At 39.9% G+C, this 26,300-nt stretch overlaps 2 protein-coding genes across 3 annotated transcripts in view; one reads left to right on the forward strand and one right to left on the reverse strand.

Moving 5' to 3' along the window:
• Nucleotides 1–5,049: 5,049 nt before the first annotated feature.
• igflr1 (IGF-like family receptor 1) lies at nt 5,050–17,321 on the forward strand. Of its 2 annotated transcripts, none has more exons than XM_034175078.1 (7): nt 5,050–5,333; nt 7,527–7,719; nt 7,994–8,015; nt 10,695–10,785; nt 10,877–10,957; nt 11,139–11,243; nt 16,775–17,321. In XM_034175078.1, exons 1-7 carry the CDS (start codon nt 5,243–5,245, stop codon nt 17,104–17,106), a joined length of 915 nt encoding a protein of 304 aa, XP_034030969.1. In that variant the 5' UTR covers nt 5,050–5,242; the 3' UTR covers nt 17,107–17,321. The 2 variants fall into 2 exon arrangements, with proteins under 2 accessions (XP_034030969.1, XP_034030968.1); XM_034175077.1 differs by having other exon boundaries at nt 5,052–5,333; nt 10,874–10,957.
• A 906-nt stretch (nt 17,322–18,227) lies between these two features.
• Nucleotides 18,228–26,300, reverse strand: part of kmt2bb (lysine (K)-specific methyltransferase 2Bb) — a 40,888-nt gene continuing 32,815 nt past the window's right edge. The window contains 4 exon segments of the mRNA XM_034173676.1: nt 18,228–19,933; nt 20,018–20,147; nt 22,920–23,003; nt 24,399–24,506. Coding sequence (XP_034029567.1) covers nt 19,658–19,933; nt 20,018–20,147; nt 22,920–23,003; nt 24,399–24,506 — 598 coding nt within the window. The 3' untranslated portion in view covers nt 18,228–19,657.

Here is a 26,300-nt window from a genome sequence, read left to right on the forward strand (position 1 = left end):
TTTCTGCTAATCTTGGGCGGTGTCCTTCATCTGGGTGGTCTTGATCCCTCCATGTCGTGGCATGGTCCTGTCCACACGCACTCTGAAGTCTTTTGATAAGGTTTTAGGCACCATCTGTCAACTGAAGGTCCTGCCCACATGCGCTGTGAAGTCTTCTGATAAGGTTTTTAGACAACAATCACTAACTGAAAAACTGTCAGCAAACAGCATTCAAACATATAACTCAAAAGTATTTGCATATATACATATCATGTAATTAACCTTAACTATTGTTTACATGGTTAATAAGCATTGAGAAATATTGATCACTATGAGCATATGAGTAATATATTCTTCAGCAACAAGCTCTAGTAATATAGAAATGATGACTTCTAAACATTAAAACACACTCGTAGCAAAATATTGTTAGCTCAATAAAAGATAAATAATATTATGATGATACTGAATGGGGAAAAAGCACAAAGGTTAATGCATAGTTTAAGCACATTTAGGATATATTCCTTCAGGACCCTGTTGAACTATCGTCCATTCCTAGTTGTCTGTATATGTATTATGTCTGTGTATAATATATTAATTTATTCAGAGTATCATCATCATCAGAATATTTGTCCTGATTATTATTATTATTGTCATAAAAATGTACACAAATCAATGGCCGTCATTCCATGTTACTTAATTTCCAAATACAACACAAAAGTGAAAAGATCATGTGTATTTTTGGAAGTGTGTGAAATATATTTTCTGTCAAACTAGTTACATATGGAAACAGATTTATTGGCGGGGAAGGGGAGAGCAGTGGCGGTTCTACAACGAATTACTCCCCGGGCGAGACCCCCCATCCCAAAACCCACAAATGTTTGCACAAACAGCCATTTTTTATTATTTTATTTCTTTTTTATATATTTTAGAAATGCCCCTGAAATTGCAATTGAAATTGACATCAAAAGACAGCAAGCTGCAATATAACTATTATCCATGGATTGCAAGTTTAAATAAACATGCCCTTACATGGTCGAGAAGCTTGAATCTTAGACTGGACTGGGTTGCTTGATGTGAGGACGTTTCGCTTCAAATCGCAGAAGCTTCCTGAGCTAAAATTCTTGCTCTGGTAGTCTGACTTCCGTCTTGACTCTTGTAGAGAAGAATAACACAGAAGCCAACAAAAGCTGGAGTTTTTAACATAACCAGACCCCTCCTACCAAGAGACTGACTGCTGCAGGCTAGTGACTAAACAATAGCTCTAATTAGCACCTATTGTGCTCTACTTAGCACCCTCCTAATGACAGGGCAGCTGTCCCTCCTAATGATGGGACGGAAGTCTCTTCTGATCGCTCCCTTGACGACTCTCCTGATGACGTGAATGACTCATTACCATGAACAAATGACTGAAACTGCTTTAACCTGAGTACCCCATTGTAAACAGGGGACAAAGCGTGTCTGAGACCCCCTACCCAGTTAAGGCTGGGTTTCAACTGTTTTACAAAGAATGCTTCCTTGACACCTCTCTCAAACCATTTCTTCCCTCTGGCTAAGATTTTAACTTCCTTGTCCTCAAACGTGTGGTTAGTGTCTTTCAGGTGGAGATGAACTGTAGACTGAGGTCCACTGGCGCCCTCTCTGTGATGCTGGTATAGCCTTTTGTGTAAAGGTTGCTTAGTCTCACCTATGTAGTGTTCATTACAGTTTTTCTGACATCTGATAGAATACACTACATTGCTCTGTTTGTAACTAGGGATCCTGTCCTTAGGGTGAACTAATTTCTGTCTCAAGGTATTAACTGGTTTAAAGTAAACTGGGATTTTGTCCTGTCTGAAGATCCTCTGTAGTTTTTCCCCTACTCCTGATAAATAAGGGAGAGACACTCCTCTTCTTCTTGTCTCGGTCTTCTGTCTATCTGGTCTCTTTGTTTTCTGGGACTTCTGCACTTTGTCCAGGGACCATCGTGGGTACCCACATACTGTGAGGGCTTTCCGTACAAGTTGTTGTTCTTTAGTCCTTCCCTCTGCAGTTGTGGGCACCTGTAGGGCTCTGTGTTGAAGAGTCCTGATCACCCCGAGCTTGTGTTCAAGGGGGTGGTTTGAGCCAAAGAGCAGATATTGGTCAGTGTGACTGGGTTTTCTGTAAACCCCTGTCTGGAGCCACCTGTTCTCTCCAATCGTAACATCACAGTCCAAGAAGGCTAAATGGTTGTTTCTAGCATCCTCACGTGTGAACTTGATATTGCAATCCACCAAATTGATGTGTTCTGTAAAGTCCTCGACCTCCTGTTGCTTGATTTTAACCCATGTGTCATCGACATATCTGAACCAGTGACTGGGAGAGATGCCCGTGAAAGACGTTAAGGCTGTCTTCTCCACTCGCTCCATGTACAGATTAGCCACAATGGGGGATACTGGAGACCCCATCGCACAACCATGGATCTGCCTATAGTAATTCCCCCTAAACAGGAAATACGTGGTGTTAAGACAGATCTCCAAGAGTTGGCAGATGTGGTCTGGTGTGAGTTGGGTCCTTTCAAGTAGAGACACATCCTCCAGCAGTCTCTGCCTCACAGCTGAGATGGCCTCAGTGGTGGGGATGCAGGTGAACAACAATGTCACATCAAATGACACCATAGTTTCATCTGCCTCCAGCTGCAGGTCCTTGAACTTGTTCACAAAATCTTGTGTGTTCTCCACATGGTGGTCTGAGTTACCCACTAGAGGAGCCAAAATCCACTTGAGGTGCTTGGCCAAATTGTATGTGATGGAATCTGTGCTACATACAATAGGCCTGAGTGGCACGTCCTGTTTGTGGATTCTGTGCAGTCCATAGATGCATGGAGTGGCATCCCCCGGGTACAGTCTGTAGTATGTCTGCCTGTCTATGAGTCCCTCTTTCTCCAGGTTTTGGAGATAGCTAATGATTTTCTTCTTATAGCCGCTCATAGGGTCTCTCTTCAGACGTTCGTATGTGTTGGAGTCACTGAGCAAATTGTTGAACTTGGCCTCGTAGTCCGATGTGTTCAGGACCACCGTGCATCTGCCTTTATCCGCTGGCAGGATAAGGATGCTTTGGTCCTTCTGCAGTGCTGACAAAGCTTTCCGTTCTTCTCCTGTGATGTTGGACGGAGGAGGCTTAGCACTGTTAAGCACTGCTGTGACTCTTAGTCGGAGGTCCCCAGCTTCTGACTCTGACAAACTGTTATGTTTAATGGCTGACTCTACTGCAGTGATGTAATCTACTGTGATCTTATTATGGGCCTCTTCCCCCACTAAGGTTTCTAACCTTTTGTGAAGACTATCAAGATTATTTTGGAGGTCTAATATTTTAAAATGAAGCCTTCTAATTCTAAGACCCAAAATCCTCCTAAGGTAACTGTGCTGGATCTTTTCTGCTGTGTGGCCTGCTTCTAGTGCCTTTTGCTTCATGCATTTGGGGATGACATTGTTTTGTTTGCATCTCAGGTTAAATCTTAAGTGGTTTCTAAAGTTAACTATCTTTTTAGCAGTCTTTTCCAGCTTAGGTACCAGTGCCAGGGCCTCATGCCCACAGTTGGTCGCAATGTTTCTGTGTAGGCTCTCAGTTGTCCAGGTGGTTTCCATAGTCGAGTTGCTTGATGTGAGGACGTTTCGCTTCAAATCGCAGAAGCTTCCTCAGCTAAAATTCTTGCTCTGGTAGTCTGACTTCCGTCTTGCCATTTAGCATGCCCTTACATGCTAAATGTCTGCATTAGATGCTTTATTAATCTGTCTTTCAGGGAAGAACAATTAGCTCTTTATTAATGTGCATATTTGAATCAACATTTAGCTAAATACGTACCTTGATGTTTGTAAATATTCAGCTAAATGTGAAAATACTGAGCATTAAGTAATCTAAAAAAAGTTTTAGGTTGGACAGAAATGTGACACTCTAGTGTTTGTCCTTTTTTCCCCCTAGTTTTTGGTCTTCATCTGTGGGTTAAAAGAAAATCTAAACTGAAATGTTACCAGCATTCCCATGTCAATGAAATCAAATGTGATTCTTTTTCTCCATCAAATAAACCAGTTAATTATGAAGATAAGCCTCATTTTAAATGTCATCATTTTTATTCTTATTATTATAATTTTTATTATTATTATTTTGTCATTGTCTTTGGCCTCCTCGGTCAAATTGACCATGGATTTTAGCATCCTTAAAGTACATAAAACATAAAAAGTAGGTGTCATGTAGGATATTTTTGGAGGGGTGCATTTTACGGCAAGTCGATCTGCCATGAAATGCACCCACCTCCTATCTCCCCCCACTGGAAGGTGTCAAGTTGATTAAATTTGCTGTATCTATCAGTATCTGTGTTATGAATGTACTCCTAAACGCATTTCATGCTAAGACTAACAGAAGGATATTTTTTAGCGGGGTGCATTTTACAGCAAGTCAGTCTGCCACGAAATGCACCCCCTCCTATCGCCCGGGGAGTAATTCATTGTAGAACCGCCACTGCTCTCCCCTTCCCCGCCAATAAATCTGTTTCCATATGTAACTAGTTCGACAGAAAATATATTTCACACACTTCCAAAAAATACACATGTTCTTTTCACTTTTGTGTTGTATTTGGAAATTAACATGGAATGATAACCATTGGTTTGTGTACATTTTTATGACAATAATAATAATAATAATAATAATAATGTTGATGATGATGATCAGGATACTCTGAATAAATTAATATATTATACACAGACATAATACATATACAGACAACTAGGAATGGACGCTAATTTCAACAGGGTCCTCACAGTGATTCAAGCTGCATATTCATTCATAACGTCAGTGAATAAAATTAAAATCATTTTAAAATAAATATAATAATAGCAGACGCTTCGTTCCGACTAAACAAAAACAGCCAATTAGTGCTCGTAAATATCTGGAGACAACGTGACATAGAATAAGAATCATACTGATTTGTGTAGATTTTTTTGGCGCAAACTGTGTATCTGTGCTGTTAAATGTGGCGACGAGGTTCAAATGGGCGTGGCGCCGAGGTTCAAATGGGCGTTCCCGCGAAGGGGCTGCTTTTCATGGCAGGGGTGCTGAATTCAGCACAACACCTGCCATTTAAACGCCGCGCTGCTCGATCGAACTACAACCGTGAGGCGATGGCTAGCCACTTGTAAAAACTACATATTTTCAAGGCGTCAGGGAACGTTGTGTGCAGTGGTGTTTTGGCGTTTGGAGCCTTTGTGTAATCACGTATTTTCTCCTGGAGTTCGTCCGTTAACTTGTGATGATGGAGGGCTACTCTCACAGATGTCCTGATCTGAAAACCCGCTGGGATAAGACAAGTAACAAATGTGTGTTGTGTACTGCGAAACCAGGTATATTGTCATGAATTACTACTACAATTAATATTACTGTTGTTGTTGTAGTTGTGGTTGTTGTTGTTCGTGGTAGTAGTAGTAGTATTGGTGGTAGTAGTACATCATCATTATTATTATTATTATTAGCAGTAGTAGTAGTACATTATTATTATAATGATAAGTAGTAGTAGATTAGTAGTAGTGGTAATAATAGTTGTAGCAGTACATTATTGTTATTATTAGCAGTAAGTAATAGTACATTATTATCATTAGTAGTAGTAGTAGTAGTAGTAGTACATTACTATTATTATTATTAGTAGTACATTATTATTATAATTATTATTACTATTATTACAACCCCAAATCCAAAGAAGTTGGGATGTTGTGTGAAATATAAATAAAGACAGAATACAATGATTTGCAAATCCTCTTCAACCTATATTCAATTGAATACACCACAAAGACAAGATATTTAATGTTCAAACTGATAAACTTTCTTGTTTTGTGCAAATATTTGTTCATTTTGAAATGGATGCCTGCAACACATTTCAAAAAAACTGGGACAGTGGCAACAAAAGACTGGGAAAGTTTATGAATGCTCAAAGTACACCTGTTTAGAACATTCCACGGGTGAACAGGTTAATCGGAAACAGGTGAGTGTCATGATTGGGTATAAAAGGAGCATCCCCAAAAGGCTCCATTCACAAGCAAAGATGGGGTGAGGATCACCACTTTGTGAACAACTGCATGAAAAAATAGTCCAACAGTTTAAGAACAATGTATCTCAATGTTCAGTTGCAAGGAATTTAGGGATTCCATCATCTACAGTCCATAATATAATCAGAAGATTCAGAGAATCTGGAGAACTTTCTTCACGTAAGCGGCAAGGCCGAAAACCAACATTGAAAGTGACCTTTGATCCCTCAGGCAGCATTGCATTAAAAACCGACATCACTGTGCAAAGAATCTTACCACATGGGCTCAGGAACACTTCAGAAAACCATTGTCAGTTAACACAGTTCGTCGCTACATCTACAAGTGCAAGTTGAAACTCTACCATGCAAAGCAAAAGCCAATCATCAACAACATCCAGAAACACCGCCGCATTCTCTAGGCCCAAACTCATTTGAAATGGACAGACGCAAAGTGGAAAAGTGTGCTGTGGTCTGATGAGTCCGTGTTTCAAATTGTTTTTGGAAATCATGGACATCGTGTCCTCCGGACAAAAGGGAAAAAAGACCATCCTGATTGTTACCAGCGCAAAGTTCAAAAGCCAGCATCTGTGATGGTATGGGGGTGTGTTAGTGCCCATGGCATGGGCAACTTGCTCATCTGTGATGGCACCATCAATGCTAAAAGGTACATCCAGGTTTTGGAGAAACACATGCTGCCATCCAAGCAACGTCTTTTTCAGGAACGTCCCTGCTTATTTCAGCAAGACAATGCCAAGCCACATTCTGCACGTGTTACAACAGCTTGGCTTCATAGTAAAAGAGTGCGGGTACTAGACTGGCCTGCCTGCAGTCCAGACCTGTCGCCTGTTGAAAATGTGTGGCGCATTATGAAGCGCAAAATATGACAACGGAGACCCCGGACTGTTGAACAACTGAAGTCATACATCAAGGAAGAATGGGAAAGAATTACACCTACAAAGCTTCAACAATTAGTGTCCTCAGTTCCCAAACGCTTATTGAGTGTTGTTAGAAGGAAAGGTGATGTAACACAGTGGTAAACATACCACTGTCCCAGCTTTTTTGAAACGTGTTGCAGGCATCCATTTCAAAATGAGCAAATATTTGCACAAAAACAATAAAGTTTATCAGTTTGAACATTAAATGTCTTGTCGTTGTGGTGTATTCAGTTGAATAGGTTGAAGAGGATTTGCAAATAATTGTATTCTGTTTTATTTACATTTTACACTATGTCCCAATTTCACTGGAATTGGGGTTGTAGTAGTAGCAGTAGGGCAGCACGGTGGCTTAGTGGTTAGCACTGTTGCCTCACAGCAAGAAGGTCATGGGATCGATTCCCACCTGTGGCCTTTCTGTGTGGAGTTTGCATGTTCTCCCAGTGCATGTGTCGGTTCCCTCCAGATAGTTGTTGCAGTACCAGCTCATCATCATCATTATTATTATTAGTAGTAGTACATTAATAATAATAATAATAATAATAATAATAATAATAATAGTAATAATAATAATGTTATTGCAGGAAAAGAAATTACCCCGAACTGTGGCTTTGATGATAACGGCGGTCGTCATGTGCCCGACACCACACCGTGCCAGCCCAACACTTTTAATAATGGTAACTTTCAGTTTTGCCAGCCGTGCAGCCGGTGTCCAGCTGGATTTGACACAGTGATGTCCTGCAATGCCATGACAGACACCCAGTGTCGCGACTCAAGGTAAGAAGCTGACAACAAAGTCAACTTATCCGAACGTAACCCTCAACAAAGTCAAGTCGAGCAGTTTGCACAGATAGTGTGTGGAGGCCAAGCCTTGGTGATTCACTTCTCATTTCCTTTTTTCATAGTGGCACAAGGTTGTCATGGAAATAAGGATTAAAAACTGCATTTTTTTTCTCCGCACATCTAACAGCTACAAGCTCATTTTTATGTTGGAGAGCTTTAAATAGAAATCATGTGTGTGCCTGTCTTTCTGTTCATGTCATTTCTGTAGGACCACAGAACGTCCCCTGACAGTGAGTATGCTCTTTTTCTAAATCTCACATAGTGGAGACCGGGTTTGTTTATCACAGCAAGTAGCACACATCACGGATAGGGCCCTTCACACGGCACATGGCGTTAGCTGAATGAAGGAAAAAAGTCACAAAGGCACAAATCGTCGAGAAAAAGTGGACGAATGAGCCGTCACTTCTCCCATCCCCGAAAAGCCTGCGAGAGCAGAGCGCATAAAAGCCCGAAACGAAATATATATATATATATATATATATAAAATAGATAAACATTCTACATCAGAGAAAACCATAGTATATACGAATCATATATAGAGTATCAACAATAATTCATACATATATATACTCAACAAAAATATAAACGCAACACTTTTGTTTTTGCTCCCATTTTGTATGAGATGAACTCAAAGATCTAAAACTTTTTCCACATACACAATATCACCATTTCCCTCAAATATTGTTCACAAACCAGTCTAAATCTGTGATAGTGAGCACTTCTCCTTTGGTGAGATAATCCATCCCACCTCACAGGTGTGCCATATCAAGATGCTGATTAGACACCATGATTAGTGCACAGGTGTGCCTTAGACTGCCCACAATAAAAGGCCACTCTGAAAGGTGCAGTTTTGTTTTATTGGGGAGGGATACCAGTCAGTATCTGGTGTGACCACCATTTGCCTCATGCAGTGCAACACATCTCCTTCGCATCATCCGTGAAGAGAACACCTCTCCAATGTGCCAAACGCCAGCGAATGTGAGCATTTGCCCACTCAAGTCGGTTACGACGGCGAACTGGAGTCAGGTCGAGACCCCGATGAGGACGACAAGCATGCAGATGAGCTTCCCTGAGACGATTTCTGACAGTTTGTGCAGAAATTCTTTGGTTATGCAAACCGATTGTTCCAGCAGCTGTCCGAGTGGCTGGTCTCAGATGATCTTGGAGGTGGACATGCTGGATGTGGAGGTCCTGGGCTGGTGTGGTTACACGTGGTCTGCGGTTGTGAGGCTGGTTGGATGTACTGCCAAATTCTCTGAAACGCCTTTGGAGACGGCTTATGGTAGAGAAATGAACATTCAATACACGAGCAACAGCTCTGGTTGACATTCCTGCTGTCAGCATGCCAATTGCACGCTCCCTCAAATCTTGCGACATCTGTGGCATTGTGCTGTGTGATAAAACTGCACCTTTCAGAGTGGCCTTTTATTGTGGGCAGTCTAAGGCACACCTGTGCACTAATCATGGTGTCTAATCAGCATCTTGGTATGGCACACCTGTGAGGTGGGATGGATTATCTCAGCAAAGGAGAAGTGCTCACTATCACAGATTTAGACTGGTTTGTGAACAATATTTGAGGGAAATGGTGATATTGTGTATGTGGAAAAAGTTTTAGATCTTTGAGTCCATCTCATACAAAATGGGAGCAAAACCAAAAATGATAATATGTAAATATATAGAATATCAGTGTACTTCATGTCAGGTCAGAGAGACAAAGAAAGACTTACATGGCTGTACAAAGCAGAGAGAGAATAAAATGTAATGTAAATGTAAATTGTGAAATTAACACAAGAACGTGACATCTCGCCCCAAACCATATTTACACATGTACAAACTTACTCGTGAAAGTTTTCCAGCAAAAAGCCCAAAAAGACGACTGTATACATAGCTCTCTGCAGCTCTCAGCACCTTATAATAATAATAATAATAATAATAATACTAATAATACATTATATTTGTATAGCGCTTTACACAGTCCTAAAAGACACTTTACAGAACAGAGAAAATAATAAAGAACAAAGTAACTTTATTATAGAAACATAAAAAAAAACCAAGAATATAAAATCAAACCTTCACTGTGCCTTGTGATGGAATCACTACGGTGGCCAGTCCAAGATGGCGGCTGCATTTATTGCACCTCAGCAACCAATGTGGCGTCTACTCTTAATAATGTCTATGATGTGCATGAGGATGGGCGTGACTAACTTGTTGCATCCATGCTCAAAGAAATTTGGCGAACATTTTGTTGTTGATAACTTTCAAATGAATGTAAAAGTTTTGCAGAACATCCCGGTCTTCCCTACTGTGTTTTGTTTCAAAATAAATTTCAAACATTTGTTTAGCAGAAGCTTGCATTATCCTCGCTCTCCTTTATCTGCAGAAGCTAATATTGGAAATCCCTGCAATGCTTTTTAGAGAAAACATTAGAGAAGCTCATCAGGCTACTGGCACTTGTTACATCAGTTAGTCTCATGATGTAAACAAACCACCTACTCATAAAAATTTCCAAAGGTTACTTCATGACTTGAGTCATACTTCTTAATTTGTCAAGACAGAGGAGGTTGGGGGTGTGGTTGTGTGTGTGTGTGTGGGGGGGGGGGCTTAATTTATACATATACAGAAATAGTTGAATGAATATAATATACATAGAGAGAGCCCATCTGATATGGTGTAAACACATACCTCTTAAAAAATTAGAGGAACACTAATAATAAATAATAAAGGATATTCATTCATATTGATCATTTTGGAGATGATGCCATGTGGGTGATCTGGGATGACATGTCAGAGGTACGTGTCTGAAAGTTTTCTGGATGTGTAATGAAAAAGAAATGATTCCATGATGATGAGTCCATGTTGGAATAGTTAAAAATTATGAAAAATAACAGTTTGTTCTCTTTTCATTTCAGACTCAGACAAGCCTAAGATCCATTTTAACTGAAGGAACAACAGGGACTACCCTGTTCCATTCAAATCAAGCTGCTTCCAACAAATTGCCAAGTGAGTCAAAAATAAATTTAATTGCCATATATCAGGCGCAACACACTGTACTTTAAAATTAAGGGTTGTTTTTCTGCCCCCTCCACAGGAGCGACAGTACCATTAGTCGCTTTCTTTTCTGCCACCGTTGTTGTGTTAATTGCTGTTTTAATCCACATGAAGAGGAAAAAAGGTTTGGATGTTGAGAGGATAGAAACAGTGAACTTCAATTTAAAGAGTCATTTTTGGAAGTGACTCCTTTGATCACTGTCATTTTACTGAAAATGTGTTATTTTGGGGCTGTAATTTTACAAAAAGCAGATGTGTGTCAGTAACCCTCTGTCACAGTGTCTATGTTTTCTGTTCAAACAAAGTTCTGGCTCTAATGCAGCGTCACACCAGAAGACTGTCACACGTCAACGAGGGTTTTGTTGCGTTATCTTTTCCACCCGATCATGAGGATGCGGAGGTTATTCTGAGTAAGTTGCACTATTATCTGTGTATCATCTGTGAAAGATCTATAACTGTAGATAGGTGAGTGGGTGAGTGTGTTACATCCCAGCCAGCATGTGTGGAGAGTAGCTCAAAAACAATAAATGGTAAGTGTTCTATTACACAAGTCAAACAAACTGGGAACATTCATGGAAAGAAAATGACATAATTATGTAATTAACCACTGCATATCGATTAATGAGTCCAATGAGCTTTGTAAAATGCCTCAAATAACGAAAAGTATTCATAGCGCTTGATTTTTTTTCCACATTTTGTTATGTTACAGCCTTATTCCAAAATGGAGTTTTTCCATCAAAGTACTACTCACAACACCACATAATGACAACATGAAAAAAGGTTTTGTTTTTAATTTTTGGAAATTTATTAAAAATAAAAATAACTAATAAATCACTTGTATGTAAGTATTCACACCCTTTGCTCAATCCTTTGTTGATGCACCTTTGGCAGCAATTACAGCCTAAAGTCTTCTTGAATATGATACCACAAGCTTGGTGCACCTATCTTTGGCAGTTTTGCCCATTCCTTTTTGCAGAACTCCAACTCCATCAGGTTGGATGGGTAGCGTCGGTGAACAGCCATTTTCAGATCTCTCCAGAGATGTTCAATTGGATTCAGGTCTGGGCTCTGGCTGGGCCACTCAAGGACATTCACAGAGTTGTCATGAAGCCATTCCTTTGATATCTTGGGTCATTGTCCTGCTGAAAGATGAACCGTCACTCCAGTCTGAGGTCAGGAGCGCTCTGGAGCAGGTTTTCATCCAGGATGTCTGTCTACGTTGCTGTATTCATTCATCTTTCACACAATCCTGACTAGTCTCTCAGTTCCTGCTGCTGAAAAACATCCCCACAGCATGATGCTGCCACGAGCATGCTTCACTGTAGGGATGGTGCCTGGTTTCCTCTAAACATGACACGTGGCATTCACACTGAAGAGTTCAATCTTTGTCTCATTAGACAAGAGAATTTTGTTTCTCATGGTCTGAAAGCCCTTCAGGTGTGTTTTGTCAAACTCCGGGCGGGCTGCCATGTGCCTTTTATGAAGGAGTAGCTTCCATCTGGCCACTCTACCATACAGGCCTAACTGCTGCAGAGATGTTTGTCCTCCTGGAAGGTTCTCCTTTCTCCACAAAGGAATGCTGGAGCTCTGACAGAGTGACCATCGGGTTCTTGGCCACCTCCTTGACTAAGGCCCTTCTCCCCCGTTTGTGCAGTTTAGACAGGCGGCCAGCTCTTGGAAGAGTCCTGGTGAATCTGAACTTTTCCATTTACGCGTGACAGAGGGCACTGTGCTCACTGGGACCTTCAAAGCAGCAGAAATGTTTCTGTAGCCTTCCCTAGATTTGTGGCTCAAGACAATCCTGTCTCGGAGGTCTACACACAATTCCTTTGACTTCATTCGCCCTGTATCCCATAATCAGTGGTGGGCACAGCTAACCAAAAAGCTAGCTTCGATAACAGTTAATCCGCTAACTGAAAAGTTAACTTTTATAAAGCTAAACCGATAAACCCCGAAAAAAATTTAGTGGAACCTACAGATAAAAGCTAAACCCATAACTTTCAGTATTGACTTCAGTACACTAGCAGCTCCTGACACAACAGCGAGTTAGAGCTTCTGTGTCAGACCAGTCTTCTCTCAGCAAAAGAGACCTGGTGACCAGAGAGAAAGGAAAGAAAAGAGCAAAAGGAAGAGGGAGGGGAAAATAAAAACAATTTCTCTTCACACTATATAGACTTGCCGGCATATCACCCACAGGCAGACAGTTGTGACTTATGGTTAAAATTTTAAACAAACTAATTCCGGACAAGTTATTTAAATTAACATCATGTCTGTCATTTTATAAAGTGAAAATATCAGCTATATGTTTTAGTTTTAGAGTAATGCACTAATTTTGAAGGTTTTAGCATTGAGACATACATGCCGCAGTGCATTATGGGTAAATTAGTTTCCGGTTGGTTGGTCGTATAACACACAACTTATTGAAACGTGTGGTGGGTTTTACAAATACATCTGAATTTGTAACTATTTTTTTTCATTTGTAAAAAAAAAGGAAATTCGAAAACTGAAAATTCTGTTTAAGTGGATTCAGCACTTTTAGCGAATGTGTGGTACTTGGTATTCGTACTGCCATGAACACTGCCATCTACTGGCCAATAACTTGTCTGGAATTAGTTTGTTTAAAATTTTAACCATAAGTCAAAACTGTCTGCCTGTGCATGACTTGGGTGATATGCTAGTGAGTCTGTATGGTGTGAAGAGAAATTATCTTTTCTTTTTTCTTCCTCCTTATTTCTCTCTGGTAGTCAGTTCTCCTCTGCCCGCAGAGGATACAGCATACCTCTCATAGCTGTCTGTCTGCTACAAAATATGTAACAGGCAGGCACTAAAACCTTTGATTTCAGACTTCACAAATGTTTTTAACTGTTAAGCTTTATTCACTATACCCACAAAACTATGTTAGCGGTCTAAAACTTACTGGACCTAAATTTATCGGAAGCTAATTGGTCTGCTGATGGTTATCTGAAAAGCTAATCCACTAATGAAAACATTAGCTTTGATAATTAGCGGTTAGAGGATTAGCGGAACTGTGCCCACCACTGCCCATAATCCCTTGAGCGCCAGAGTCATTTCAGTCTAAACAGCATAGAGATACCACATGACAACAATTGCAAATGAACATTATATTACCAAAATGTAATTTTTTGTGCTTTTCATCATGTTAATAAGAAACTGCATGCATGAGACCTTGAAAAATTGCTAAAACAAATATTCCAAATAATCCATGTCTGCTATGTTTAAACTGCGTGGAATTTAATAAAGGCTAACCGAATTTCAGAGATCTTATATTTATTACTCTGGAACAAACTGGACAAACAGTGTTGTAAAGGACAATAAGCAGGACGTTAAAGACCAAACTTCACTTCCCCCAAAACGACAAAAACAGGAAGTGATTGCAGCTCACAGCAATTCCCATTGAAAACAACATAGGAACAACCTGAGCTTCTCGCATGTTTACATAAAACACAGTAACATCTATAAACCCAGTTAATTTATTCACAAGGTTTAGGCACAATATACAAATTGTTTTATGTTGCAATGTTAATGTTGTTGTCCATGTGCAAAGCAGTTAAAGTGCAGCCTTATCAGAGTGTCTCAATGCATTTCTCAATGTTACTGACATCTCGCAGCGTGGTGAACTCTTCGAAGTTTTGCGAGAATTTGAAATCTCAATAGGGCAAATACTGTACTGTACTCTACAAACTTGGTTTGTGCTCTGACATGCACTGTCAACTGTGGGACCTTATATGTAGACAGGTGTGAGCCTTTCCAAATCCTGTCCAATGAACTAAATTTACCCCAGGCAGTCTCCAATTAAGCTGTAGAAACATCTCAAGGATGATCAGTGGAAACAGGATGCACCTGAGCTCAATTTTGAGCTTTATGGCAAAGGCTGTGAATACATATGTACATGATTTCTTAGTTTTTTAAAATTCAATGTTTGCAAATATCTTTAAAAAAAAAAAAAAAAACAACACCCACCCCTTTTCACATAATCATTATGGGGCATTATGTGTGTAGAACTTTGAGGGGAAAAATTAATTTTATTCATTTGGAGTAAGGCTGTAACTTAAAATGCAGAATCACTTTCCAGATACACTGTATTTTGAATCCAGTTTAACCGTAGCTTTGTGTATGGGTTCTCAAATTGTCAATAGAGGAATAAAACTAACTTCCTGCACATTTAACCAAGAGACAGCCTGTTGCTAATCTTAATTCAAATAAGTTTTTAACACTTCAAATAAGGCAACCAAAATGGCCAGTCTGGCATTTATGTCTAGAGTGCAGAACACCCTGAAGTTGCTGTGGCACAGACAAATCTGCAGATACAGTAGTGTTCAGAATAATAGTAGTGTATGTGACTAAAAAGATTGATCCAGGTTTTGAGTATATTTCCTATTGTTACATGGGAAACAAGGTACCAGTAGATTCAGTAGATTCTCACAAATCCAACAAGACCAAGCATTCATGATATGCACACTCTTAAGGCTATGAAATTGGGCTATTAGTAAAAAAAAAAAGTAGAAAAGGGGGTGTTCACAATAATAGTAGTGTGGCATTCAGTCAATGAGTTCGTCAATTTTGTGGAACAAACAGGTGTGAATCAGGTGTCCCCTATGTAAGGATGAAGCCAGCACCTGTTCAACATGCTGTTCTCTTTGAAAGCCCGAGGAAAATGGGACGTTTAAGTCATTGTTCAGAAGAACAGCGTAATTTGTTTAAAAAGTTGATTGGAGAGGGGAAAACGTATACGCAGGTGCAAAAAATTATAGGCTGTTCATCTACAATGATCTCCAATGCTTTAAAATGGACAAAAAACAGAGACGCGTGAAAGAAAACGGAAAACAACCATCAAAATGGATAGAAGAATAACCAGAATGGCAAAGGCTCACCCATTGATCAGCTCCAGGATGATCAAAGACAGTCTGGAGTTACCTGTAAGTGCTGTGACAGTTAGAAGATGCCTGTGTGAAGCTAATTTATTTGCAAGAATCCCCCGCAAAGTCCCTCTTAAATAAAAGACGTACAGAAGAGGTTACAATTTGCCATAGAACACATCAACTGGCCTAAAGAGAAATGGAGGAATATTTTGTGGACTGATGAGAGTAAAATTGTTCTTTTTGGGTCCAAGGTTTGTGAGACGACCCCCAAACTCTGAATTCAAGCCACAGTTCACAGTGAAGACAGTGAAGCATGGTGGTGCAAGCATCATGATATGGGCATGTTCCTCCTACTATGGTGTTGGGCCTATATATCACATACCAGGTATCATGGATCAGTTTGGATATGTCACAATACTTGAAGACGTCATGCTGCCTTATGCTGAAGAGGACATGCCCTTGAAATGGGTGTTTCAACAAGACAATGACCCCAAACACACTAGTAAACAAGCAAAATCTTGGTTCCAAACCAACAAAATTAATGCCTCGCAGATGTGGAGAAATCATGAAAAACTGTGGTTATACAACTAATTACTAGTTTAGTGACTCACAGGATTGCTACAAAAGCACTTTGAACATAATAGTTTTGAGTTTGTAGCGTCAACAGCAGATGCTGCTATTATTGTTAACACCCTCTTTTCTTTTCTTTTTTACTAATAGCCCAATTTCATAGCCTTAAGAGTGTGCATATCATGAATGCTTGGTCTTGTTGGATTTGTGAGATTCTACTGAATCTACTGGTACCTTGTTTCCCATGTAACACTAAGAAATATACTCAAAATCTGGATTAATCTTTTTAGTCACATAGCACTACTATTCGGAACACTACTGTATATAGAAGAAACCTGGTTTAATATATCGGTAATCTCCCATGTCTAACCCCCCATCCCAAGTCTGTTCTTACACATATATTACAGTATAAAACCTTTTGAAGATGAAAGCTTTTGAACAGAAGGCATATGATAGATTTAAAATTCTCATGGATAATTTCTCCTTTGCAGGTCCCAGAATTCAGTTGGCACCTTTACAGATGTTGCTCAACAACCTGGATGTTTTGGAAGAGCTGGTTATCCTTTTGGACCCAGAAAGCCCTGGCTTGAAGAGCACCAGACACCTGGCTTCGTACTGCTCCTTCCCATCCACTTGGATCACTTACACCTACTCCATGAAGGAGAGCAGGAGCCCCCTGAGGGCCGTGTTGGAAGGAGTCACCTGCAAGAATCCCGAGTGGACAGTGGGGGACCTGGCCAGAGCACTCAGACACCTGGGACGCAATGATGCCGTAACCATTCTCAGCAAACTCGAACAGAGTGAAATGAATGCAGCTGATTAAAATGTTTGAAGTGCTCAGGCTGTCAGTATTTGCAAAAAATCAGTTCATGCACAATGGCTTGTACTTCTTGGAAACGGGTGCCGGTACTGCTTCTTCGTAAACGTTACAAATTTACCCTCACATCTACTCCCACAGTTAAACTGTTTTATTCAAACATGTAACATTTTATTAGGCAATTGACATTATAAATAAAAAAAGTGCATAGAAAAATTAAACAGGTTTAGAAATATGTATACAAATATTTACAAACTTACGATATATTTATACATGGTAACAAAGACAAGTTTCAAGATCACATTTTCTCTTTTGGGTTTTTTTTTTTTTGTTTTACATTTAGTTTAAAATAACCCAACTATATATATATATATTTGTGTGTGTATTCTATATATATATATATATATATATGTATATATATATATATAAAAACAGACAGCTTTCTGAACAGATTCTGGGAGAGATGTTTATGGTAACTTGCAGTTCTAACTAGTGCATCACATTCTTCATTGCAAACACACATGAACACGTGCGCACACATACATACATACACACACAACTTCTGCGGGACTTTAAAATCAAGCTACTCTTAAATTATTGTCCTCTTGTTGCATCAGTATTCCCGAACATCTGTTGAACAACTGAGGTAGAATCCTTGCAAGGAGTTTGGAGTGACTGCGCCATCTGTCAGCTTAGCTGATTGAAACAAACTGATCTGGGCTCCATCCCAGTGATTGGACATGCAAATTTTTTTTTAAAGGGTTGGGGGGGTGCATGTTGCACTCATGAATTTACAGGATATACAGGTGGTTTGCTAGCATAGGTTTGGGCAGAGAAAGGCAAAAATGAAAAAAAAATATATATATATACGTATATTAGGGAATAAACAGCGCTCACATAACTCCTGTAGCTGATTCTCGTTCTGTCAGTAAATCCACTTCAACAAAAAAATTTTTTAAATACCTGCTTTAGCACAATTTGTCATAAAGGCTTATACGCATTACTGCTCAATAACAAATGAAAGAAAAAAAAAGATTTCAAGTAAATTAGTGAAACAAAGGACATAATTTCAAAATAAAATCCATACAAACAAGGGAGATCTTTCAATAGAGCAGACCACCATTTTCTACAAAGCACAACCTCTGACCATGAAAATAAATCTCACAACCTGTATAAATATTTGAATGCGAATTTCTTGTACCTCACCGCTGATGGCATAGAGTCCAGATAAGAACCAGTGTTGCTTTAAGGTGCATTCTCTCCAGCCGCACGGTCCAGCAACATTTACAGTCCGACTTTAACAAGTCCGCTGGCGGAGCAGAATGCACAGTGGTGACGTGCTTCATGATTCAGAGTTAAACTGTCGTGGGCTTTACAGGACAAACTCAAACTTCTTGTTTACGTATGTGCAAATGTAGGAGGCTGAAGTCTTATTGCAGTAAGTAATGAGCATCTTCCACGAGAGTAATAAAAATATATATATATATATTTTTTTAAAAATTATGTCCACCTTTTTAACATTTGGCTTGGGTAGTGTTAGCTACATACACTGTACATCAGGACGGAAAAAAAGTTCTGTCTTTACAAATATGACACCATTTGTTACTGCCTGAAATGGTTACAACTATATTAACTATTTTAATGTGAAGACCAGAAGAGATTATGTGAAAAATATCAGACCCGCATTCTAGAGGGTGAAACGATCTTAATGTAAAAATTACTTCTCAAGTGCATGATTTTAAGAAATATATGAATGACAGCTGAACAAACAGTGAAATGATTCCTGATTGTGGAACCTACTCCACCCACCAGTAATTAACTCAGGTGTGCACAGCCAATCATGAGCAGGGTTGGACAGCCCCATTCTACTCCAACCAAAGACATGAAAGACGTTCCAAAGCTTAGCACCACAGTCGTAATTTGAAAAAAAATAAAAAAATAAAAATAAAACTCCACAGGGTGAGAAATGCTAAACGCAAGATAAAATGCACAAAATAACATATGGCTCAAAAACCTGACTTCACTGCAAGGATGGGGATGGAGCAAACACAATTACAAGTATAATACAGGAAAATAAAAAATATAAAACACATGATGAAATCTTTCTGCATCTAGCTATAGGCTGCTGACAATGATCCAAACAGATAAGGCTTGACATATGTCTCAGACATTTTATCTGTCATCCATACAGCTGCCACCCCCCCCCCCACCCCCAAACATAAACATCCATTCTGAATAGTGTTCTGATGAACACAAAAACCACTTCCTCCAGTTTTTTTTCTTTTTAACCTGCAGTGAATGTACCTTGGCCAGTGTTAACAAAGCAGGCAAGACACTTTTCAAAAGTTACTGACTATGCTGTGCAATTTCTCCTTTTCACCCCCCCCCCCCCCCAAAAAAAATTGGCCACCTACAACAAAATGTTACCAGCCAGTCTCATAGTGGCTAAATCCCCAGCTGTGCAGACTGACCAGTGCTTCTGCAAGCCTGAGCCAGTGTCACCTCAAATTAAGGCTTACTAGTAAACAGGGCGCTCCCCGTTCACATCGGGAATCTGTCAGTTGAGGAATCTGCGACATCTTCGGGCCCCGCAGTTACAACTCAGTTTGTTGCTGGCGTCTTCGATAGGAAACTTATAGTCATATGTGAGTTCCTCTCCCCTGTAGATCTTCCGAAGGGCGAAGATGACAATATGCTTCCTGCCTTCAACGTTGATGACGCGAGAATAGCAGTTAGGCTCACACGAGTGGTTGATGAATCGTGCTGCGTTGCCGTGCATGGTTGCATCCACTACGTCAAAGTCGTCAATACGGAACATGTAACAACCAATACCCTGTAAGGACAAAGATTAATAAACGTATCGCTGATGCTTCACAGAATGAAACTGGGGGAAGAAGAGACTGGATGTGTAGCAAACCTTGCCGTCGTAGTACTTTTCCCTTTTGTCCGTGAGCACTGCACGAATGACGATGCCTGCATATTCAATGACCATCTCCCCGGCTTCGATGTTCCTCTTACAGAAAAGACCACGCCCATGGATAGCAGACCTACAGTGCAGAAGGAAGTAACAAATGTCAAGTACAGTCAGGGCCTGACCAATATGGATTTTTTGGGGGGCATTGATACTAGGGAGTAACAAAATTACGATACTGATATATCTGCTGATATACGAGGTCTGTTAGAAAAGTATCCGACCTTATTTTTTTTTTTTTTTAAACCATATGGATTTGAATCACGTGTGATTGCGTCAGACAAGCTTGAACCCTCGTGCGCATGCGTGAGTTTTTTCATGCCTGTCGGTTGCGTCATTCGCCTGTGAGCAGGCTTTGAGTGAGGTGTGGTCCACCCCTCTCGTCTATTTTTTATTGCGAATGTCTGAACGATATGGAGCTTTGCTGCATCAATTTTTTTCCAGAAACTGTGAGAGACCTCCAGGTGGACACTGTTCTAAAGATTAATATGGCTTTCAGGGACGATTTTATGGGGATTAAACAGATCACGGAGTGTTACTGCCGCTTTAAGGACAGCCCACAACTGCTGAGAGCACGGCGCGCTCCCAGCCCCCATCGACAGGCTGACACCCCGCTGGAACAACCAGATCATTTCCAACGTGAAAGATTTGTTAATCCGGGACCTCATCTGTCTTTCACAAAAAGGCAGAAGATGTGGACCATCAGCACTTTTTCCGGCACATTCCACCCTTACAGGAGTTTTTTTCATGGAAAGAAAAGCGGAGGGACGCGCCACGGAGCCGTTCATTACGCGGGACAAAACCACCTCAGTGTTGGTCTCTCAGGACAGCTTTCAGGTGGATTTCAGACAGATTCCGGCTGCTTTCCAGTCTTGTGAATATCCGATTGTGATTGTGCATGAGCTGGACATGCCAGAACATGTCCCGTGAGGCTTCATCACGGCGTTGCTTTGCTGGAAAGCAACCGGAATCCGTCTGAAATCCACCTGAAAGCTGTCCTGAGAGACCAACACCGAGATGGTTTTGTCCCGCGTAATGAACGGCTCCGTGGCGCGTCTCTCCGCTTTTCTTTCCATGAAAAAAACTGTAAGGATGGAATGTGCCGGAAAAAGTGCTGATGTCCACATCTTCTGCCTTTTTGTGAATGTCAGACGAGGTCCCGGATCAACAAATCTTTCACGTTGGAAATGATCTGGTTGTTCCAGCGGGGTGTCAGCCTGTCGATGGGGGCTGGGAGCGCGCCGTGCTCTCAGCAGTTGTGGGCTGTCCTTAAAGCGGCAGTAACACTCCGTGATCTGTTTAATCCCCATAAAATCGTCCCTGAAAGCCATATTAATTTTTCGAACGGTGTCCACCTGGAGGTCTCTCACAGTTTCTGGGAAAAAAATGATGCAGCAAAGCTCCAAATCGTTCAGACATTTATTCGCAATAAAAAATAGACGAGAGGGGTGGACCACACCTCACTCAAAGCCTGCTCACAGGCGAATGACGCAACTGACAGGCATGAAAAAACTCACGTATGCGCACGAGGGTTCAAGCTTGTCTAACGCAATCACACGTGATTCAAATCCATATGTTTTTTTTTTTTAAATAATAAGGTCGGATACTTTTCTAACAGACCTCGTATACAGAAAAATGGCTATTCTCCTTACATTTCATAAAGAAACCCTTATGACATGAGGATTGATGTTTTACAGTTTAGACATGAATTTTATTACAAATAATCAAATATAACCAGCCAACATAAGTCATGCTTCCTTCCCTCTGACTAGCAGTCGCTGTGTCAAATCGCTCAACATTTGCATAAAATGGACAGTGCATAGTGATCAAAATGCACAGTCTCTTGTCTCTTTTCACTGTAAAACGCCCACTCTGACTGAAAGGGAATGGCAGCTGCTTGCTTCGCCTCAGTCTCTTGTAGCTAATGTAACCAAGGAGTGATGGGAGTTCCAGCCATGCTTGACAGCATTGTAAACAACTTCTGCTGGACAGACCATGCAATTACACCATTTCCAACCACCAAAGTGTTTTTCTGCATGATTTCCAATCTCTGCATGGTTTCAATCTCCAATCTCGTACATTTTGTATGACAATAAAGCACATTCCATCTATTCTGTAAATACGTTTTCATATCTACAAAAATAAGAATTACAAAGATATAAAGGCTGATATCTACAGACATTATTGGCCAACAAATATATCAGCCAGGATCTAGTCATATTAATCGAAAATGTGAAAGTTAGGTTGTACCTGAGGACCAGTATGAGAACTACTGATTTAAAGTATGTTCAGAATTTAATGTTATATCTCCTATCTGAAGGCAATACATGGATAGGTTCAATAGTCAAAACGCATTTGCATAGACTCTCCAATCACAACTACAGCAGTCTGTAACTGCTTCTACAATGTCATGGGTGTCTTGGTGGCTTCCTTCAGCCTCTTTTGTACAAATCAGTTTTTGAGGATAACCTGCTCCAAACAGATTTACAGTATTTGTTCCATTTCTAGTGACTAATTAATTTAACTCCAAGAGACATAAGTTACAAATGTTTTTGTGTCCACCTGCGTGACTTTCCAAAATTAGCTGGCTGTAAAATGATTTGGATATTTTAAGGATGTGTAATTGCACACTTTCTGGCCAACATTTTGTCATTATTATGAAATTAATTTTTACATCATTTTAAAAAATTCTTTGATTAAAAAAAATAAAGCCTCAGGGCCTTTTTATATGTACTGTGCTTGTAAATGGCCAGTGGATCACTTGAGATTGTAATAACAAATAACCTTTTATGTATTAATAGGGATTTTGATGAATATGCAAAGTTATTTGTTATTTGTGTGTACTGACCTGTATACACCTACAGCCTCCTTGGACGTCCTTTCCAGGTGCCTGAAGCGCATGGCCATGGGCAACTCCAAACTAGTAGCACGTCTAAGAAAAAGTGCAATGACAAAATGACCAGAAATGATTTCAAGTTATTAAAACAGAACTACCACATTCGGGCACCCTGGAAATTATTCCTGAAATGGGAGTGGGCGTTATATTCTGGGCCAAATAGATTTGTCTGAACATCCATTTCAATAAAATGTCTGATTTCCTCAAAAATAAAGAATAAATCACCTCTGTGTTTTTTTTTTCCCCCTCCATATCCTTTTGTCATTTAATAATGCATTCCCTTTCAACTGATGTCTGGCACAGCTAAAAAGAAAGTGATGTGATATGCACGGTCAGTTTTCAATGTTAACTACACAAACAATAATTTACTGCACTGAAACATTTTGCACAGCATTTATATCAAAGTAGAAAACTCTGGCTCTAATGGAAACTTCAAAAAGTTCCTACCTGTTTACATCCAGGCACCTCTGCAGTTAATCAGCTTTTTGCTCGTCATGATAAAAAAAAAAAATCCCAAATTTTCCCGTTCAAAACAGTGGAAACTCTAGTCTGTCGCTGACTGTCAACACTGTGTTCGGTCCAGAAACGCTGCGTGTCCTCTCTGTGTCCCACTCTCTCACACACAAAATGACAATCGTCCAGGCAGCAGGAAAGATCCGTCAGAAATCCCCTCAAAGTTATGAGCATACTCAAAACTTTCTGACAAACTTTGCAGACATCAGCTGACAAGGAACTCATTTTTGCTGGTTGAAAAGGGACTTTTGTCGGACAAAAATGAACACAAGCATAATTATGAAAAATTAATTAATTGATTTTAATAAAACTTGGTGGAGGGGTGGGGCACGGGCCAACGAAGAACTCCATAAATTTTGATTCACATTTGGATCAAAGGGTGGACCAAAGTTCAACAAACAGGATCAAAGGTTGGAAACATAAAGATAAAGGCTGGTGATAACTAAAGGTCATCAGTTTTAAGGACCAGGTTCAGCAATCACAATCACAGATATGAAATAAAGGTCAAGGTGCAGTGAACAGAATCAAAGGGCACTGAACCTTATCAAATGTCAGGGATAGGCATAAACAGGGATCAAAAATCAGAATCATGATCAAAGATCAAACTTTAACAAATGAGTCACAATCCAACAAGCTGCATCAATTATCAGCAATTAAATTCAATTTATTTCATTTATATAGCACCAAATCACAACAAAGCTGCCTCAAGGCGCTTCACACAAGTAAAATCTAACCTTACCAACTGAAGTTTGCTGATCAAACTTCAGTAATCAGGATCAAAGGTCATTGACCAGGTTCAAATTGTATTCATCAGAATAAAATAATAAGAGGTATGAACTTTACAGTGTCTTTCTATAGTAGAAATAAAAGTCAAGAAAAAGTATGTCAGTTTCACAACCACAAATAAGAATGTCTTACCTTGTGGACTTCAGCAAAACGTCGTCTTCTTCGTCATCATACAACTCAATGTCAGGCAGCTGTCTATGCTGAGATGCCAGGAAGTTAAACATGTCAAATGTAGACTTCCTGTCAAACAAGTATTAAAAAGGCTTGTGAAAAACTTGATGGGTGAAGGTCAGTCATTACATAATGGCAGTATGTACCACACAGAAACTTGATGCCATGTTTCTGACTGAATTGATTTCTGGTCCAACTTCACGGCATAAACAGGAATGTCTGGCTATAATATAATACAGTAGTACAGTAGTGTTCAGACTTGGGATGGGGGGTTAGACATGGGTGATTACCGATATGCTGAACCAGGTTTCTTCTATATACAGTAGTGTTCAGAATAATAGTAGTGCTATGTGACTAAAAAAATCAATCCAGGTTTTGAGTATATTTCTTATTGTTACATGGGAAACAAGGTACCAGTAGATTCAGTAGATTCTCACAAATCCAACAAGACCAAGCATTCATGATATGCACACTCTTAAGGCTATGAAATTGGGCTAGTAGTAAAAAAAAGTAGAAAAGAGGGTGTTCACAATAATAGTAGCATCTGCTGTTGATGCAAACTCAAAACTATTACGTTCAAACTGCTTTTTTTTTTAGCAATCCTATGAATCACTAAACTAGTATTTAGTTGTATAACCACACTTTTTCATGATTTCTTCACATCTGCGAGGCATTAATTTTGATGGTTTGGAACCAAGATTTTGCTCGTTTACTAGTGTGCTTGGGGTCATTGTCTTGTTGAAACACCCATTTCAAGGGCATGTCCTCTTCAGCATAAGGCAACATGACCTCTTCAAGTATTTTGACATATCCAAACTGATCCATGATACCTGGTATGCGATATATAGGCCCAACACCATAGTAGGAGAAACATGCCCATATCATTATGCTTGCACCACCATGCTTCACTGTCTTCACTGTGAACTGTGGCTTGAATTCAGAGTTTGGGGGTCGTCTCACAAACCTTGGACCCAAAAAGAACAATTTTACTCTCATCAGTCCACAAAATATTCCTCCATTTCTCTTTAGGCCAGTTGATGTGTTCTTTGGCAAATTGTAACCTCTTCTGCACGTCTTCTTTAACAGAGGGACTCTGCGGGGGATTCTTGCAAATAAATTAGCTTCACACAGGTGTCTTCTAACTGTCACAGCACTTACAGGTAACTCCAGCCTGTCTTTGATCACCCTGGAGCTGATCAGTGGGTGAGCCTTTGCCATTCTGGTTATTCTTCTATCCATTTTGATGGTTGTTTTCCGTTTTCTTCCATGCGTCTCTGGTTTTTTGTCCATTTTAAAGCATTGGAGATCATTGTAGATGAACAGCTTATGATTTTTTCGCACCTGCGTATAAGTTTTCCCCTCTCCAATCAACTTTTTAATCAAACTACACGGTTCTTCTGAACAATGTCTTGAACGTCCCATGTTCCTCAAGCTTTCACAGAGAAAAGCATGTTCAACAGGTGCTGGCTTCATCCTTAAATAGGGGACACCTGATTCACACCTGTTTGTTCCACAAAATTGACGAACTCACTGACTGAATGCCACACTACTATTATTGTGAACACCCCCTTTCTACTTTTTTTTTTTTTACTAATAGCCCAATTTCATAGCCTTAAGAGTGTGCATATCATGAATGCTTGGTCTTGTTGGATTTGTGAGAATCTACTGGTACCTTGTTTCCCATGTAACAATAAGAAATATACTCAAAACCTAGATTAATCTTTTTAGTCACATAGCACTACTATTATTCTGAACACTACTGTATATGCCATAATAAAATGGAACTCAGACGCAGACAGAAATTAAAAACTTTCTCCATTTGATCATAAACCACAGGCAGACATCAAAATGTTTGCCTGGCCA

The sequence above is a fragment of the Thalassophryne amazonica genome, chromosome 7 (assembly GCF_902500255.1).
Source record: "Thalassophryne amazonica chromosome 7, fThaAma1.1, whole genome shotgun sequence".
Lineage (NCBI taxonomy): Eukaryota > Metazoa > Chordata > Actinopteri > Batrachoidiformes > Batrachoididae > Thalassophryne > Thalassophryne amazonica.